The sequence below is a fragment of the Ornithorhynchus anatinus genome, chromosome 7 (assembly GCF_004115215.2).
Source record: "Ornithorhynchus anatinus isolate Pmale09 chromosome 7, mOrnAna1.pri.v4, whole genome shotgun sequence".
NCBI lineage: Eukaryota > Metazoa > Chordata > Mammalia > Monotremata > Ornithorhynchidae > Ornithorhynchus > Ornithorhynchus anatinus.
In genome coordinates, this window is record NC_041734.1 from 81,951,896 (window position 1) to 81,967,965 (window position 16,070).

Sequence of the window (16,070 nt, forward strand, 5' to 3'; positions counted from 1 at the left end):
GGTCCGTGCTTGGTCACTGGGGGAGAGTCAGGAATGGAGAGGGGAAAGACAGAGGGGTGGGATGGTCAGTCTGTCAGTCAATTGTATTTACTGAGCAATTACTGTGTGCAGAGCACTGAACTAAGTGCTTGGGAGAGGACAATATAACAACGACCAGACACATTCCCGCCCACAGCCGTGCTGGATCCCTGGAGGAGTCAGGGACGGAGACGGGAGAGTCAGGTGGGGCGGGATGGTCCGTGCTGGGTCACTGGAGGAGAGTCAGGGATGGAGAGGGGGAGAGGCAGGAGGGTGGGATGGGTCGTGCTGGGTCACGGGGGGAGAGTCAGGGGTGGACAGGGGAGAGTCAGGGGTGTTGGATGGTCCGGGCTGGTCACCGGGAGAGAGTCAGGGATGGCAGGGGAGAGTCAGTGGGTTGGGATGGTCCGTGCTGGGTCACCGGGGGAGAGTCAGGGATGGACACGGGAGAGTCAGGTAGGGTGGGATGGGTCGTGCTGGGTCACCGGGGGAGAGTCAGGAGTGGACAGGAGAGAGTCGGGGGGTAGGATGGTCCGTGCTGGGTCACTGGGGGAGAGTCAGGGACTGAGAGGGGAGAGTCAAGGGCTGAGATAGTTCATGCTGGTTCACCGGGGAGAGTAAGGGATGGACGGGGACAGTCAGGGGGTTGGGTTGGTCCGTGCAGGGTCACTTGGGAGGAGCCAGGGATGGACAGGGGAGAATCAGGGGTGGATGGGATGGTCTGTAGTGGGTCACTGGTGGAGGGTCAGTGGGGAGGGATGATCCGTCACGGGCCTTTTCCTCCCGGCATCTTTCCCTCCTTCTCCCCACAGCTCGCGGGGGCCGGGACACGCGGACACTGGTGGGTGGGGGGCGGGGAGGATGGGGGCGGGAGGCGGGGAGGATGGAGATGACGGGGGCGGGGAAGATGGGGATGATGGGGGGCGGGGAGGATGGGGGCGGGGGAAGGGAGGATGGAGATGATGGGGGGACGGGGAGGATGGGGGCGGGGGAAGGGAGGATGGGGAGGATGGAGGCGGGGCTGGTGGGGGCGGGGCTCCGGCAGGTCCTTGGGGGGTGGGGATGGGGGGAGGGTGGCCGCCTCGGTCCCCGGGCCCAAAGGTTTGGGCTCCCGGGGCGGAAGGCGTCCGTCCAGGTGAGGAGCCGGGGGAGGGACCCAGAACTGGGGAGGCCGGGGAGGGGGGACAGGCGGCCCCGCGCGGTTATCAATCAATCAATCAATTAATCAATCCAGGGTATTTTTTAAGCGCTCACTGGGTGCAGAGCACTGTACTGAGAGCTTGAAAGAGGACGGCCCTCTAATCGGGCCGAGCCTCATTCGTTCAATCGTGTGTATTGAGCGCTCACTGGGTGCAGAGCACTGTACTGAACGCTTGGAAGAGGGCGACCCTCTAATCGGGCTGCGTCTCATTCAATCAACCGTATTTATTATTAATAATAATAATAATAATGACGGTATTTGTTCAGCGCTTACTATGTGCAGAGCACTATTCTAAGCGCTGGGGAAGATCCAAGGTGATCAGGTTGTCCCACGTGGGCTCACAGTCTCCATCCCCATTTTACAAAGGAGGGAACTGGGGTACAGAGAAGTGCCCAAAGTCACACAGCTGACAAGTGATGGATCCGGGATTAGAACCCATGACTTCTGGCTCCCAAGCCCGGCCTTCTTCCACTGAGCCACGCTGCTTCTTGAGCGCTTACTCTGTGCAGAGCACTGTACTAACCGCTTGGAACTCACGGCTGTTGCCGGGGGACCGGAGAGGGAGTGGAGTGGATGCTTAGTCCAGTGCTCTGCATAAAGCGAGAGATCAATAAATACCATCGATGGGTCGATTGGAGGGGAAGGACGGCCTGAGGTTGGGGGTCGGGGGGTGAGGGGTGGGGAGTCGGGGGGGGGGGTCTCCGTGGCTGAGCGTTATAGGAGAAGAAAAGATCCAGGCCAGAGACTGGAAGCCCCCTCCTCTAGACCAGGAGCTCCTTGTGGGCAGGGAACAGCTCACTCAGTGACTATCTTCTACCGGATAATAATAATAATAATGTTGATGGTATTTGTTAAGCCCTTACTATGTGCCAAGCACTGTCCTAAGCGCTGGGGTAGGTCCAAGGTCATCACGTTGTCCCACGTGGGGCTCACAGTCTTCATCCCCATTTTCCAGATGAGATAACTGAGGCCCAGAGAAGCAAAGTGACTTGCCCGTGGTCACACAGCAGACAAGTGGAGGGGCCGGGATTAGAACCGGAGAGGCCGGGATTAGAACCCACATCCTCTAACTCCCAAGCCCGTGCTCTTGCCACTAACTACGCTGCTTCTCTGGACTCTTCTAAACGCTTAGTACAGTGCTTGGCACACAGTAAGCACTCAGTCAATCCGATAGATGGAACGACGGTCGGACTTTTCTGTCCCATCCGTGGCCTCGTGGACCACCTTCCTTCCCGTGAATAAAACCAAGATGTGTGGCATCCGTTAAGTACTTAGAACAGTGCTTGGCACATAGTAAGCGCTTAACAAATACCATTATTATTATTATTATGTACTAAGCACTCAGACAGATTCGAGCTAACCTGGGAACCCCCCAGCCGGCGCTGGGAACCAGGAAGCCTGGGTTTCATCCTAGGTCTGCCTGTGGGGGCCGGGTTTATGGGGGTGGGGCAGGGGAGGAGGAGGGGTCAGAGGAAAGAAACCCCCCCACACACCTCCCTGGGGGGCAATGGGCGAGGGGGACGTGTCCACTACATTCACCGGAAACCTGGGAGACGGCCGGCCGGGATGGCTTGGAGCCTGTGCTAAGCTCTCTGCGGCGGGGAAACATCCGGTACAGATAGGAGAGTGTGGCTGAAGCTGAGCAAGCCACTGGCATTAGAATCAGGTCCTCCTGGCAAGGTCTCAGTCCCTTAGCAGGATAATAAGAATAATAATAATAGTGTTTATTAAGTGCTTGCTATGTGTCAGGCACTGTACTAAGTGCTGGACATAGCACTGTGGCTAGAGCCTGGGCCTGGAAGTCAGATGATCATGGGTTCTAATCCCGGCTCCTCCACTTGTCTGCTGTGTGACCTTAGGAAGTCACTTCACTTCTCTGGGCCTCAGTTCCCTCATTTGGGAAATGGGGATGATGACTGTGACCCCCATGTGGGACAGGGACTATGTCCAACCTGATCACCTTGTATCCATCCCTGGGCTTAGAACAGTGCTTGGCACATAATAAACGCTTAACAAGTACCATAATTATTATTATTGTGATTGTACTTCCCAAGCGTTTAGTACAGTGCTCTGCACAGAGTAAGCACTCAATAAATACGATTGAATGAACGAATGAATGAATCCAAGTGGCAGTGGGGTGAAAGGACTGGAGCCGGGAGAGGCTGGAGGCAGGGAGGCCGGCAGGAGGCCGCCGCAATCAGAGTCCTGTGGGAAGGAGGACTCGAAGCCGGGTAGTGTCTGTCTGGCAGGGCAGAGAGTGACACACCTCAGGGCATTGGGCAGATCTTGGGGCTCAGGAAGTCAGTGGGGCCATCACTCTGCTCTCTAGAGAAGCAGCATGACCTAGTGGCTAGAGCTCAGCCTTGGGAGTCAGAAGGACCTGGGTTCCAATCCCAGCTCCACCACTTGTCTGCTGTGTGACCTTGGGCAAAGTCAGTTCACTTCTCTGGACCTCACTTACCTCATCTGGGAAATGGGGATTGAAGACCATCAGCCCACGTGGGACAGGGGCCGGGTCCAACCCGACTTGCTTGTACCCATCCCAGCGCTTAGTATGATGCCTTTTATGTAGTAAGGCCTCCTCCAGGAGACCTTCCCAGACTGAGGCCCCCCTTTCCCTCTGCTCCTCCTCCCCTCCACTTCTCCCCCTCCCACCCTCTGCTCTTCCTCCTTCCCCTCCCGCAGCACTGTGCATATTTGTATATATTATTTATTATGCTTTACATTTTGTTAATGAGGTTTATATCTCCATGATTCTCTTTATCTTGATGATCTTGTTTTGTTTTGTTCTGTCTTGCTTTGCTGTCTGTCTCCCCCATTTAGACTATAAGCCCGTCAATGGGCAGGGATTGTCTCTATCTGTTGCCCAATTGTACATTCCAAGTGCTTAGTACAGTGCTCTGCACATAGTAAGCACTCAATAAATACTATTGAATGAATGAATGAATAAGTGCTTATCAAATACCACAATTATTATTATTATTATTATTGCAATCCGAGGTTTCAATCCGCTGGCCAATCTTCAGACCGCAGGGGATTGAAAAACCCAAAAGCACATTCCGCCGCGGGTAGTGACCACGGCGGATCCGGCCTAGAGTAACTTCTACCTCCCAGGTCTAACCACCGGGCTAGGGGGTCCGCCTCTCCCTCTCCCCGCCCCACAAACCACCCTTTTAGGAGGCTTTAAAGGTGGGGAGGGTGGTGGTCTGTCAGAATGAAGGGGGAGGGAGGTCCAGGTCAGAGGCAGGATGTGAGCAAGAGGTGGGCGTCGAGGTAGATGAGATGAAGGGACAGTGAGAAGGTTGGCCTGAGAGGATCAAAGTGTGTGAGCTGGGTGGGAGTAGGAGAGCAGAGAGGGAAGGTAGGAGGGGGGCGAGCTGATCGAATACCTTAAAGCCGATGGTGAGGGATTTCTGTTTGAAGTGGAGGTAGATGGGCAACCCTGGAGGATCTTGAAGAGTGGGGAGATGTGGACTGAACATTTCTGTAGAAAAATGATCCGGGCGGCAGAATGAAGTCTCTCCCCTCCTTCAAAGCCTTACTGAAGGCCCATCTCCTCCAAGCGAGCTTCCCAGACTAAGTCCCACTTTTCCTCATCTCCCTCTCCCTTCTGTGTCACTCAGACTTGCTCCCTTTGCTCTTTCCCCCTCTCCCTGCCCCACAGAACTTATGTATACATTCATAATTTTATTTATTTATATTGATGTCTATTTGTATTGATGTCTGTCTCCCCACCTCTAGACTGTGAGCTCATTGTGGGCAGGGATTGCCTCTCTTTATTGCTGTATTGTACTTTCCCAAATGCTTAGAACAGTGTTCTGCACACAATAAGTGCTCAATAAATACGACTGAATGAATGAACGAATGAATGACTGGAGTGGGGAGAGAAAGGAGGCAGGGAGGTCAGGGAAGAGGCTGAGGCCGTCATCAAGGCAGGTTAGGACAAGAGCATGGATCAGTGTGGTAGCAGTTTGGATGGAGAGAAAAGAGTGGATTCTCAAAATGTCAGGAAGGTTGAGGTGACCGGATTTGGTGGCAGATTGAATATGTGGGTTGAACGAGAGAAAGGAGTCGAGGGTCATGCCAAGATGATGGGCTTGTGAGGCAGAGAGGATGGTGGTGCTGTCTACAGTGATGGGAAAATTAGGGAGAAGGCAGGGTTTGGTTGGGGGGATGAGGAGTTTCGTTTTGGAAATAATAATGGTGATACTATGTGCCAAGCACTGTACTAAACACTGGGGTAGAGACCAGATGAGCAGGTTCCGCATGAGACTTACAGTTTAAGCAGGAGGGAGAACAGGCAATGAGTCTTTATTTTGTAGATGAGGGAACTGAGGCACAGAGAAGTCAAGTGACTTGCCCAAAGTCCCCCTCTAGATTGTAAGATCAGTGAGCAGGGAAGGTGTCTACCACACTTTCATTCATTCATTCATATTTATTAAGCATTTACTGTGTGCAGAGTACTGTACTAACTGGGAAAGAAAAATACAACATTTAACTGTGACAATCCCTGCCTGCAATGAGCTCATAGTCTAGCCTGAGGGAAAGGGACATCAATAGAGATAAATAAAATTAAAGATAGATGTATAAGTGCCGTGGGGCTTGGCGGGGGGTGGCGGCGGGAAAGAGCAAAGGTAGTGAGTCAGGGTGATGCAGAAGGGAGTGGGAGATGAGGAAAAGGGGGGAGGGGTTAGTCAGGGAAGGCTTCCTGGAGGAGGTGGGCCTTCAATAAAGGCTTTGAAGGTGGGGAGAGTCATTGTCTGTTGGATTTGAGGAGGGAGGGCGTTCCAGGCCAGAGGCAGGACGTGGGCCGGGGGGTCAGTGGTGAGATGAACGAGATGGAGCCCCAGTGAGAAGGTTAGCACCACAGGAGGGAAGTGTGCAGGCTGGGTTGTAGGAGAGAAGCGAGGTGAGGTAGAAGGCGGCAAGGTGGTGGTGGAAGGTTTTAAAGCCAGTGATGAGGAGTTTTTGTTTGATACGAAGGTGGAGGGCAACCACTGGAGATTTTTGAGGAGGTGGATGACATGTCCTTGAACGTTTCTGTAGAAAGATGCTCCGGGCAGTGGAGTGAAATATGGACCGGAGTGGGGAGAGGCAGGAGGTTGGGAGGTCGGCGAGGAGGCTGATGCAGTAATCTAGGTAGGATAGGATGAGTGATTCTATGAACGTGGTAGCAGTTTGGATGGAGAGGAAAAGGCAGATTTTAGCAATGCTGTGAAGGTGGGACCGACAGGATATGGTGACTGATTGAATATGTGGGTTGTTTGAGAGAGAGCGGAGTCAAGGTTAACGCCAAGGTTACAGGCTTGTGAGACGGGAAGGATGGTGGGGCCATCTACAGTGACGGGAAAGTCAGAGGGAGGGCAGGGTTTGGATGGGAAGATAAGGAGCTCTGTTTTGGGCATGTTAAGTTTGAGGTGACAGGAGGACATCCAAGTACAGATGTCTTGAAGGCAGGAGGAGACGAGAGCCTGGAGAGAGCAAGAGAGATAAGGCCTGGAAATCTAGATTTGGGTATCTCTGCATCGAAATGGTAGTTGGAGACATGGGAGTGAATGAGTTCTCCAAGGGAATGAGCTTAGATGGAGAATAGAAGGGGACCTAAAACTGAGCCCTGAGGGACCCCCACAGCTTGGGGGTGGGAGGCAGAAGAAGAGCCCGCAAAGGAGACTGAGAATGAGTGGCCAGAGAGATTAGAGGAGAACCAGGAAAGGACAGAGTCAATGAAGCTAAGGTTCAACCAGGAGAAGGGGCTGATCCACAACGTCGAAGGCAGCTGAGAGGTCGTAGAAGATTAGGATGGAGTAGAAATTGTATTTGGCAAGAAGGAGATCGTCGGAGACCTCTGAAGCAGTTTCTGTGGAGTGAAGGGGATGGAAGCCAGATTGGAGGGGGTCCAGGAAAGAATTGGCAGAGGAGAATTTGAAACAATGGGTGTAGACAACTCCCTCAAGGAGTTTGGAGAGGGAATGGTAGGAGGTAGATGGGGTGATAATTGGAGGGAGCCATGGGGTCAAGGGAGGGGGTTTTTTTAGGATGGGGGAGACGTGGGCATGTTGGATGCCACTGGAGAGTGAACAGTTGAAGATGGCTGTTAGGGAGGGAAGGAGAGAGGGGGCGAGAGTTGTGATAAAGTGCGAAGGAATGGGTTCCGATGCGCATGTGGAGGGGCTGGCATTTGAGACAAGGCAGGAGATCTCTAGATCTCCTGAAGAGGGACGGGGGGAGGAACTGAAGAGGGACAGGGGAGATGTAGGGAGTTCACACCTGATGGTGTTAATTTTCTTAATAAAGTAGATATCCAGGTCACTGGGGGCAAGGGATGGGCGAGGCAGGGGAACAGAGGCCTGAGGAGGGAGTTAAATGTCTGGAGTGACTGGCGGGGGTGATGGGCATGGGGATCAATAAAGGAAGGGACATGTAAATCTTTGTCTCACTGCCGTCTATGTACTTGTATCTGTGACCTTGGACCCCCAACCCCACAGCGCTTAGGACCATATCTTTAAATTATGTATTAGAAATCACTTATGTATTCATAGTAACGTCTGTGTCCCCTTCTCCACTGTTAAGCTCATTATGGGTAGGGAACGGGTCAGCTGATTCAGTGGTAGTGTAATAATAAAAATAATAATAATGGTATTTGTTAAGCACTTACTATGTTCCAGGCACCATACTAAGCACTGGAGTGGATACAAGCAAATCGGCTTGGACACAGTCCCTATCCCACGTGGGACTCACAGTCTCTATCTCCATTTTACAGCTGAGATAACTGAGGCCCAGAGAAGTGAAGAGACTTGCCCAAGGTCATGCAGCAGACAAGTGGCTGAGTTCGGATTAGAACCCATGACCTTCTGACTCCCAGCCCCGTCCTCTATCCACTACACCATGTCACTGTACTCTCCCAAGTGCTTAGTACTGTGCTCCGCACATAGTAAGCACTCAATAAATACCACTGGTTGATTGACTGATTGATCGGGAGGCCATAGGAGTTGAAGCGCTAGCAGCACGATGAGTTTATCAGAAGGCAACCTACGAGAGAGACACTGAATCTGTCAGAACGAAGACCCTCGCTATCTTCTGAACGTCACGGCAGCCTTCTCGGAGAGGACACCCCGGCTCACGCCGTCTACGTGAACCGCTGATGGAACCCTCTTAGAGATCGAGGTCTACCCCTCGCCCAGGCGTCTGTCTCTCAGCTGTCCGAAGATCCACCTGGCATCCGAAGGTCAACCGGCTGTCCGAAGATGAACCAGGCCTACAAAAGTTGACCAGTCATACAATCGTCTACCGGTTGTCCAAAGACCAACCAGGTAGCCAGAGGTCTACCGGGAGTTCAAAGGTCCACTAGGCACCTAAAGTTTCACAGTCATCCAGTGGTCTACCAGGAGTCCAAATATCCCCTAGACTGGACTAGATAAGCAGCATGGCCTAGAAGATAGAGCATGGGCCTGGGAGTCAGAAGGTCATGGGTTCTAATCCCAGCTCTGCCACTTGTCTACTGTGTGAACTTGGGCAAATCGCTTTACTTCTCTGGGCCTCAGTTCCCTCCTCTGTAAAATGGGGGTGAAGACTGTGAGCCTTATTTGGGACAGGGACTGTGTCCAACCCGATTTGCTTCTATCTACCCCAGGGCTAAGAACAGTGCCTGGCACAAAGTAAGTGCTTAACAAATACCATTATTATTATTATTATTATCTAGAGGTCTATTAGCCATCCAAAGATCAACTGAGCATACAGCGGCCTACTAGCCGTCCAAAGGTCTACCGGAATTCAAAGATCAAGCGCGCACCCAAAGATCTATCAAACACCCAGAGGTGTATAACCATCCAAAGGCCTAGTGGTTACAGCCCGGGCCTGAGAGTCAAAAGGTCATGGGTTCTAATCCCAGCTCCGCCACTTGTCTGCTGTGTGAACTTGAGCAAGTTCTGTGTCTCAGTTACCTTATCTGGAAAATGGGGATTGAGAATGGGTGCTCCACGTGGGACAGGGACTGGCCAATTCAATTTGCTCGTATCCACCCCAGTGCTTAGTACAGTGCCTGATATCATCATCATCAACCAGGCATACGATGGTCTAACAGCCGTCCAAAGACCTGTCAGGTGTCCGAGGTCTACCGGGAGCTCAAAGGTCAACCATGCACTCAAAAGTCTATCAGACACCCAGTGACCTATCAGGCACCCAGAGGTCTACTAGGCCTCCGATGGTCTACCGGGCAAACAGTGGTCTTCAAGGAGTCCAGTGATTTATCAGACACCCAAAGTTTCCCAGCAGGTTCCTGTCAAAGCCCAAAGGAAAACTGAGCCTTTCCTCCCTCCCTTAACCCAAGGGGCTCCCAATCTCTGGGGGAGAGAGAGCACAGGCATCTCATCCTCATTCTACAGGTGAGGTAATTGAGGCCCAGAGAAGTGAAGCGACTTGCCCAAGGTCACAGAGCAGACGTGGTGGAGCCGGGATTAGAATCAAGTCCTCTGACTCTCAGGCCCAGGTGCTATCCGCTAGGCTGGGACGCTTCTCTTACCTGGGTTTTAATCTCGGCTCCACCGCTTGCCTGCTGCGTGACCTAGGGCGAGTCGCTTCACTTCTCAGGGCCTCAGTTTCTTTCTCTGTTTAGGGGGATTCAATGGCTGTTCTTCCTTCTGGTCAGACTATGAGCCCCATGTGGGACCTGGTGATTTTGTATCTACCCCAGCATTTAGTGCAGTGCTTGACACATAGCGAGTGGTGAACCTCTAGGCTGTAATCTCGTTTTGGGCAGGCAACATGCCCACTAATTCTGTTGTATTTTCCTCTCCCAACTGCTTAGTACAGTGCTCTACATACAATAAGCACTCAATACATATTAATTCTATTGAGAAGTAGCACGGCCCAATGGGTACAGCAAAGGCCTTGGAGTCAAAAGGACCTGGGTTCTAAACTCTGCTCCTCTACTTGTCTGCTGGGTGACCTTGGGCCAGTCAATGAGAAGCAGCCTGGTTTAGTGGCAAGAGCCTGGGCTTGGGAGTCAGAGGACGTGAGTTCTAATCCCGGCTCCGCCACTTGTCTGCTGTTTGACCTTGAGCAAGCCGCATAATTTCTCTGTGCCTCATTTACCTCATCTGTAAAATGGGGATTAAGACTGTAAGCCTTTTGTGGGATAATCTGATTACCTATATCAATCCCAGCTCTTAGAACAGTGCTTGGCACATAGTAAGTGCTTAACAAATACCATTATCATTATTATTATTATTATTATTACTATGTCACTTCATTTCTCTGGGCTTCAGTTCCCTCATCTATAAAATGGGAATTAAGACCGTGAGCCCGAAGTGGGGCAGGGATTGGGTCCAACCCAATTTGCTTGTATCCACCACAGTACTTAGTACAGTGGTTGGCATGTAGTAAGCACTTAACCGAATACCACAATTATCATTATTAAATCCGACGGACCGATGGATCGATCGATGGAACGATCACGATGACTGTGCTTGTGCCTTGTCCAGGATGAGCCAGTGGGGTCAGGTCCAGCAGCTGGACTTCCAGTTTCTGGACCAGGTGGACCAGTTCTACGACGATGGCTTTCCCATGGAGATCCGCCAGCTGCTGGCCCAGTGGGTCGAAGGCCAAGACTGGTAAAGCTCCACGGCCCCGGGGATCCCAGAGGCTCGGTGCTGGGGAACGAGATGCTCGGTGCTCGGGAGTGAGATGCTCAGTGCTCAGGAGGGAGAGGCTCAGTGCTTGGGAGTAAGATGTTCGGTGATCAGGAGGGAAAGGCTTGGTGGACGGGAGGGAGATACTCGGGGGTTGAGAGGGAGATATTTGGTCCTCAGGAGTGGGATGCTCGGTGCTCGGGAGCGAGATGCTCAGTGCTCCAGAGCAAGACCGTCTGCTGCCGCTGCTGCTGGGGCGACCTGTGGTGGGCAGGGGTCCAGAGCTGGGACCGGTCCAGAGGGAACCAGGGGCAACCTCATTTAAGCTCTACCGAGCCCTTGGGGGCTCCTGGGGCACAAGTGAGACTGTGTCTACTAACACTATTATCCTCTCCTAAATGGATGGGCCAGTGCTCTGCGCACAGTCGACTGGAAGCTCCTTGAGGGCAGGGATTGTGACTCTACTGAACTCTCCCCAAGGGTCAGCCCAGGGCTCTGCACACAGTATTCATTCATTCATTCAATAGAATTTGTTGAGCACTTACTGCGTGCAGAGCATTGGACTAAGCATTTGGGAGAGTACAATAAAACAATAAACAGACACATTCCCTGCAATGAGGTTGCAGTCTAAAGAGGAAGACAGACATGAATAGAAATAAATAAAGGAGGGATCTGGATATTAGCGTTGTGGGGCTGAGAGGGGGGATGACCAAAGGGAGCAGGTCAGGGCGACGAGAGGGGCGAGGGAGAAGAGGAAAGGGGGGCTCAGTCAGACAAGTTCCATGAGCGCTGAGTCCATGTCCACTAACTCCATCATGTTCCGTCATCCTGGCACTCCATCATGCCCACTGTTCAGCACAGTGTTCAGCACACAGCAGACTATAACCTCTTTGAAGGCCGGGATTGAATCTACTAAGTCAATCATCCTCTCGCCAGTGCTCGTTCCAGTGTTCTGCACTCAGTAACCTGGAAGCTCCCTGAGGGCTGAGATCGTGACCTTATTGAACTCTCCCATGAGGGCAGGGATGGTGCCTCCCGACTCTCTCTTCCTCTCCAGTGTGCTCTGTCCAGTACTCTGCACCCAGTAGATCGAAAGCTCCTTGAGGGCAGGGATTTTGTCGGCTAACTCGATAACGCTTAGTCCAGTGCTCTGCATAAGGTAACTACTCAGTAAATCCCGTTGCTGGATTGGCTGAGTGAGGGAGGGCGGGCAGATGACCTTGGGCAGTGGGCCACCCTGGCCATGACCCAGAGCCCTGACCAGGAACCACAACCCGGACCCCCAAGGTTTGCGCTTCCCTTCTCTGCGATCGGTCCGTTCATGGACGGTCACTTGATCTCCCCAACAGACACTATCAGAAAACCGGCTGTGATCCGGGCTCAAGCTGACAGCCCAGCCCAGACCCTCCTGGACCTTTGCCAGGCTGAGAGGAGGGGTGTTCCCAGGCCCCCTGGGGCTATGGACCACCCCCCAACCCTCCTGGACCCTCCCTGGGCACCAGACCAGTGCCTAGTGGTAAACTCGTTGAATTCAAGGACAGAGTCTCTTCTTTGCTACCTTGCTCAGTGGCCCTATCAACCATCGATTAATCAACAGTATGTACGGGGGCCTACCTGTGCAATAATAATAATGATTATGGTATTTGTTAAGTGCTTACTATGTGTCAAGCACTGTTCTAAGGGCTGGGGTAGATACAAGATCATCAAGTAGACACCATCCCTGTCCACGTGGGGCTTGCGGTCTCGCTCCCCATTTTACAGAAAAGGTAACTGAGGTACGGAGAAGTGAAATGACTTGCCCAAGGTCACACAGCAGACAAGTGGCAGAGCTGGGATTAGGAACCCAGGTTCTTCTGACTCCTAGGTAATAATGTTGGTATTTGTTAAGCACTTACTATGTGCAGAGCACTGTTCTAAGCGCTGGGGTAAACACAGGGGAATCAGGTTGTCCCACGTGGGGCTCACAGTCTTAATCCCCATTTTACAGATGAGGGAACTGAGGCCCAGAGAAGTTAAGTGACTTGCCCACAGTCACACAGCTGACAAGTGGCAGAGCCGGGATTTGAACTCATGAGCCCTGACTCCAAAGCCCGTGCTCTTTCCACTGCGCCACGCTGCTTCTCAGGTCCAGGCTCTAGGCCATGCTGAGCACTCCCTGAGGGTAGGGCACTGGACTGAACGGTGTAGATGTGGCAGAGGTGGTGTTATTGAGCACTCCCTGGGAGCAGGGTGCTGGATTGAGCATTTGGAAGGCGTAGTAGAAGGCCTAGACACTTGCCCCTGCCAGAGCTCATGGAAAGTGACAGGCACAGGACACAATCCATTCCAGCACAGGAAGAAATGGCTAGGCTTGGGGTGTCTCTGGGTGTATACATGTGGCACATGGGTGGGCACGGGATGTGTATGTGTGCATTTGGGTTGGGCATGGGCATGTGGTGTGTGTGAATGTGGCTTGTTTGTGGGCTTGAGGTGTGCTTGTGTACGTGGCGTGTGTGTATGTGGCATTTATTCATTCAATCGTATTTACTGAGCGCTTAGAGTGTGCAGAGCACTGTACTTGGGGGTGGGCATGGGGTGTGTGTGTGAAGGTGGCTTGTGTGTGGGCTTGTGTTGTGTGTGTGCATGCTGTGTGCGTGTGGAGCGTGCTTAGCATGGGTCAGGGCTTGAGGAGCAGACCCCGTCAGCCAGTGCCCGAGCCAGCCCCGGGGGAGCCCAGCTGACTGGGAGACGTGAAGGACAGTGGCCGCAGGGGCGCATGCCCGGCTAAGCCGTGGGTGCAGAGCAGGGTAGGCCTCCTGGGGGAGGAGTTGGGGGGTCGGGGGAGGGGGCGTGAGGCTGCAGGGGGCATTGGGGCCGGTGGGGGCCCACCGGGCAGGAGGGTTAGGGCAATACCTTGCCCAAGAAGACCCACGGGACTAGCCGGGGGCCGTGAACCGGGACCAGGGCCGGCTCCCAAATCCTACCTGGGATCGGGGATTTCTGCTCAGCCCTGAGGAGCTTCATCCTTGCAGCTCAGAGATGCTGACCGAGCCCTGCCTCTGCCCCCTCCGCTGGCTGGATGACCCTGCCCCCTCCCCAGTGGCCACTGGCTGACCGGGCTCTGCCCCCACCCCCAGCAGCCACTGGATGACCAGGCCCCTCTCTCACCGGCCCCTGGCTCACGGGGCTCGCACCCCTGCTGGCTGCTGGTCGAGCGGGCCCTGTCCCCACTAGCCACTGCTGACGGAGCCCCCTCCCCTCCTCCCAGCTCCTGGCCGACCACCCCCTCCCCACAGCCACCCCCACGGCCCCTGTCGTCCGGCGGGGCCGTTGACGGGTCTGACTTTTCCTGCCCGCAGGGAAGCGGCGTCGACGAACGAGCCGCTGGCGAGGAGCCTGCTGCAGACCCTGCTGGCCCAGCTGGACGAGCACCTCGACTGGGCGGCGCGGGACAAGAACCTCGTCCTGACCCACAACCTCAAGAGGGTCCGCAAACTGCTGCAGGTCAGCCCGGCTCACAGCGCCCATCTCGGGGGGGAGGGCCGGGCTCGCCCGGAAACCGGGGCGGCACACGCTCGGCTGGGATGCACAATAATAACTGTGGTATTTGTTAAGCGTTCAATATGTGCCGGGCACCGTACTAAGCGCTGGAGTGGAGAGAAGTAAATCGGTAACCCACGTGGGGCTCCCCATTTTACAGATGAGGTAACTGAAGCCCAGAGGAAGTGAAGTGACTTGCCCAAGGTCACACAGCAAACGTGAGGCAGAGCCGGGATTAGAACCCATGACCTTCTGACTCCCAGGCCCGCATTCTATCCATTAGGCCATGCTGTACACACCCAGGCCGTACATGGGGATTCATTCACTCCATCGCATTTATTGAATGCTTACTATGTGCTGAGTACTGTACTAAGCGCTTGGGAGAATACAATAGAGCAATAAACAGATACATTCCCTGCCCACAACGAGCTTGCAGTCTAGAGTGGGGGAGACGGACAATAATAAATGGGGATTAAGATTGTGAGCCTCACATGGGGCAACCTGATTACCCTGTATCTACCTCAGCGCTTAGAACAGTGCTCTGCATATAGTAAGTGCTTAACAAATACCAACATTATTATTAGAAATAAATAATGGGACATGGGGATGGGACAGGTGGGATGTCACATGTGGATGACATACATAGGCTGTGTTGGATGGCACATGTGGATGGCAGGGAAAGAGGGTACAAGTTAATCGGGTTGGACACAGTCCCTGACCCACCTGGAGCTCACAGTCTTAATCCCCATTTTACAGACGAGGGAACTGAGTCACAGAGAAGGGAAGCGACCTGCCCAAGTTCACCTGGCAGACATGTGGCAGAGTCAGGATTAGAACCCACGTCCTTCTGACTCCCAGGTCCGGGTTCTATCCATTAAATCGTGCTGCTTCCATTAGCCGATGGTTATCCGATGTGGATGGGCACAGGGTCACAGAATGATTTCTCTCCCGTGGCCTTGACTCCCATCTCTAAGCGAATGATCCCCAAATTCCTCTCCCCAGCCCCAGTGTCTCTCCTTCTCTGCAGTCTCGCATTTTCTCCTGCCTTCAGAACATCTCTACTTGGACGTCCCGCCAATGCCTCGAACTTGACATGCCCCAAAATAGAACGTTTCATCTACCCACCGAAACCCCGTCCTCCCAGTGGCTTTCCCGTCACTGTAGACGGCAGCACCCTCCTCCCTGTCTCACAAACCCGTAACCTTGGCGTTACCTTCGATACACCTCTCACGTTCAACCCACGTATTCCATCCTTTTCCAAGTCCCGCCTGTTCCACCTTCACACCGTGGCTAAAATCCACCCTTTCCTCCCCATCCAAACTGCTATCTCGTTGAGCCTATCCTTTCTTCATTACTGCATCGGCCTCCTCACTGACCTCCCAGCCTCTTGTCCCTCCCCCGGACTCCCATCCACATTTCACTCTGCTGCCCGGATCACTTTTCTACAGAATGTTCAGTCCACGTCTTCCCCTCCTTAAGATACTCCAGAGTTTGCCCATCCGCCTCCACCTCAAACAGAAATTCCTTCCCGTCGTCTTGAAGGCACCAGTCACCTCGCCCGCTCCTACCTCAGCTCGCTACTCTCCTATGCCGACTCAACCCGCACACTCCGCTCCTCTAATGCCAACCTGCTCACTGTACCTCGATCTCGTCGCCTCTGACCCCCGGCCCACGTCCTCCCTCTGGCCGGGTAGACCTTTGCCCCA

The 16,070-nt window shown here is 53.5% G+C and overlaps 1 protein-coding gene across 3 annotated transcripts in view; it reads left to right on the forward strand.

The window, feature by feature from the left end:
• The first annotated feature begins 1,104 nt into the window (after window positions 1-1,104).
• Window positions 1,105-16,070, forward strand: part of STAT4 (signal transducer and activator of transcription 4) — a 66,761-nt gene continuing 51,795 nt past the window's right edge. For 2 of the 3 annotated variants that reach the window (XM_029068999.2, XM_029069001.2), the window contains exons 1-3: window positions 1,105-1,153; window positions 10,699-10,827; window positions 14,184-14,328. In XM_029068999.2, the coding sequence (XP_028924832.1) occupies window positions 10,700-10,827; window positions 14,184-14,328 (273 nt within the window). In that variant the 5' untranslated portion in view covers window positions 1,105-1,153; window position 10,699. Of the gene's footprint in view, window positions 1,154-8,148; window positions 8,530-10,698; window positions 10,828-14,183; window positions 14,329-16,070 lie in introns of those variants that run through there. The other variant, XM_029069000.2, reaches the window with a different exon arrangement.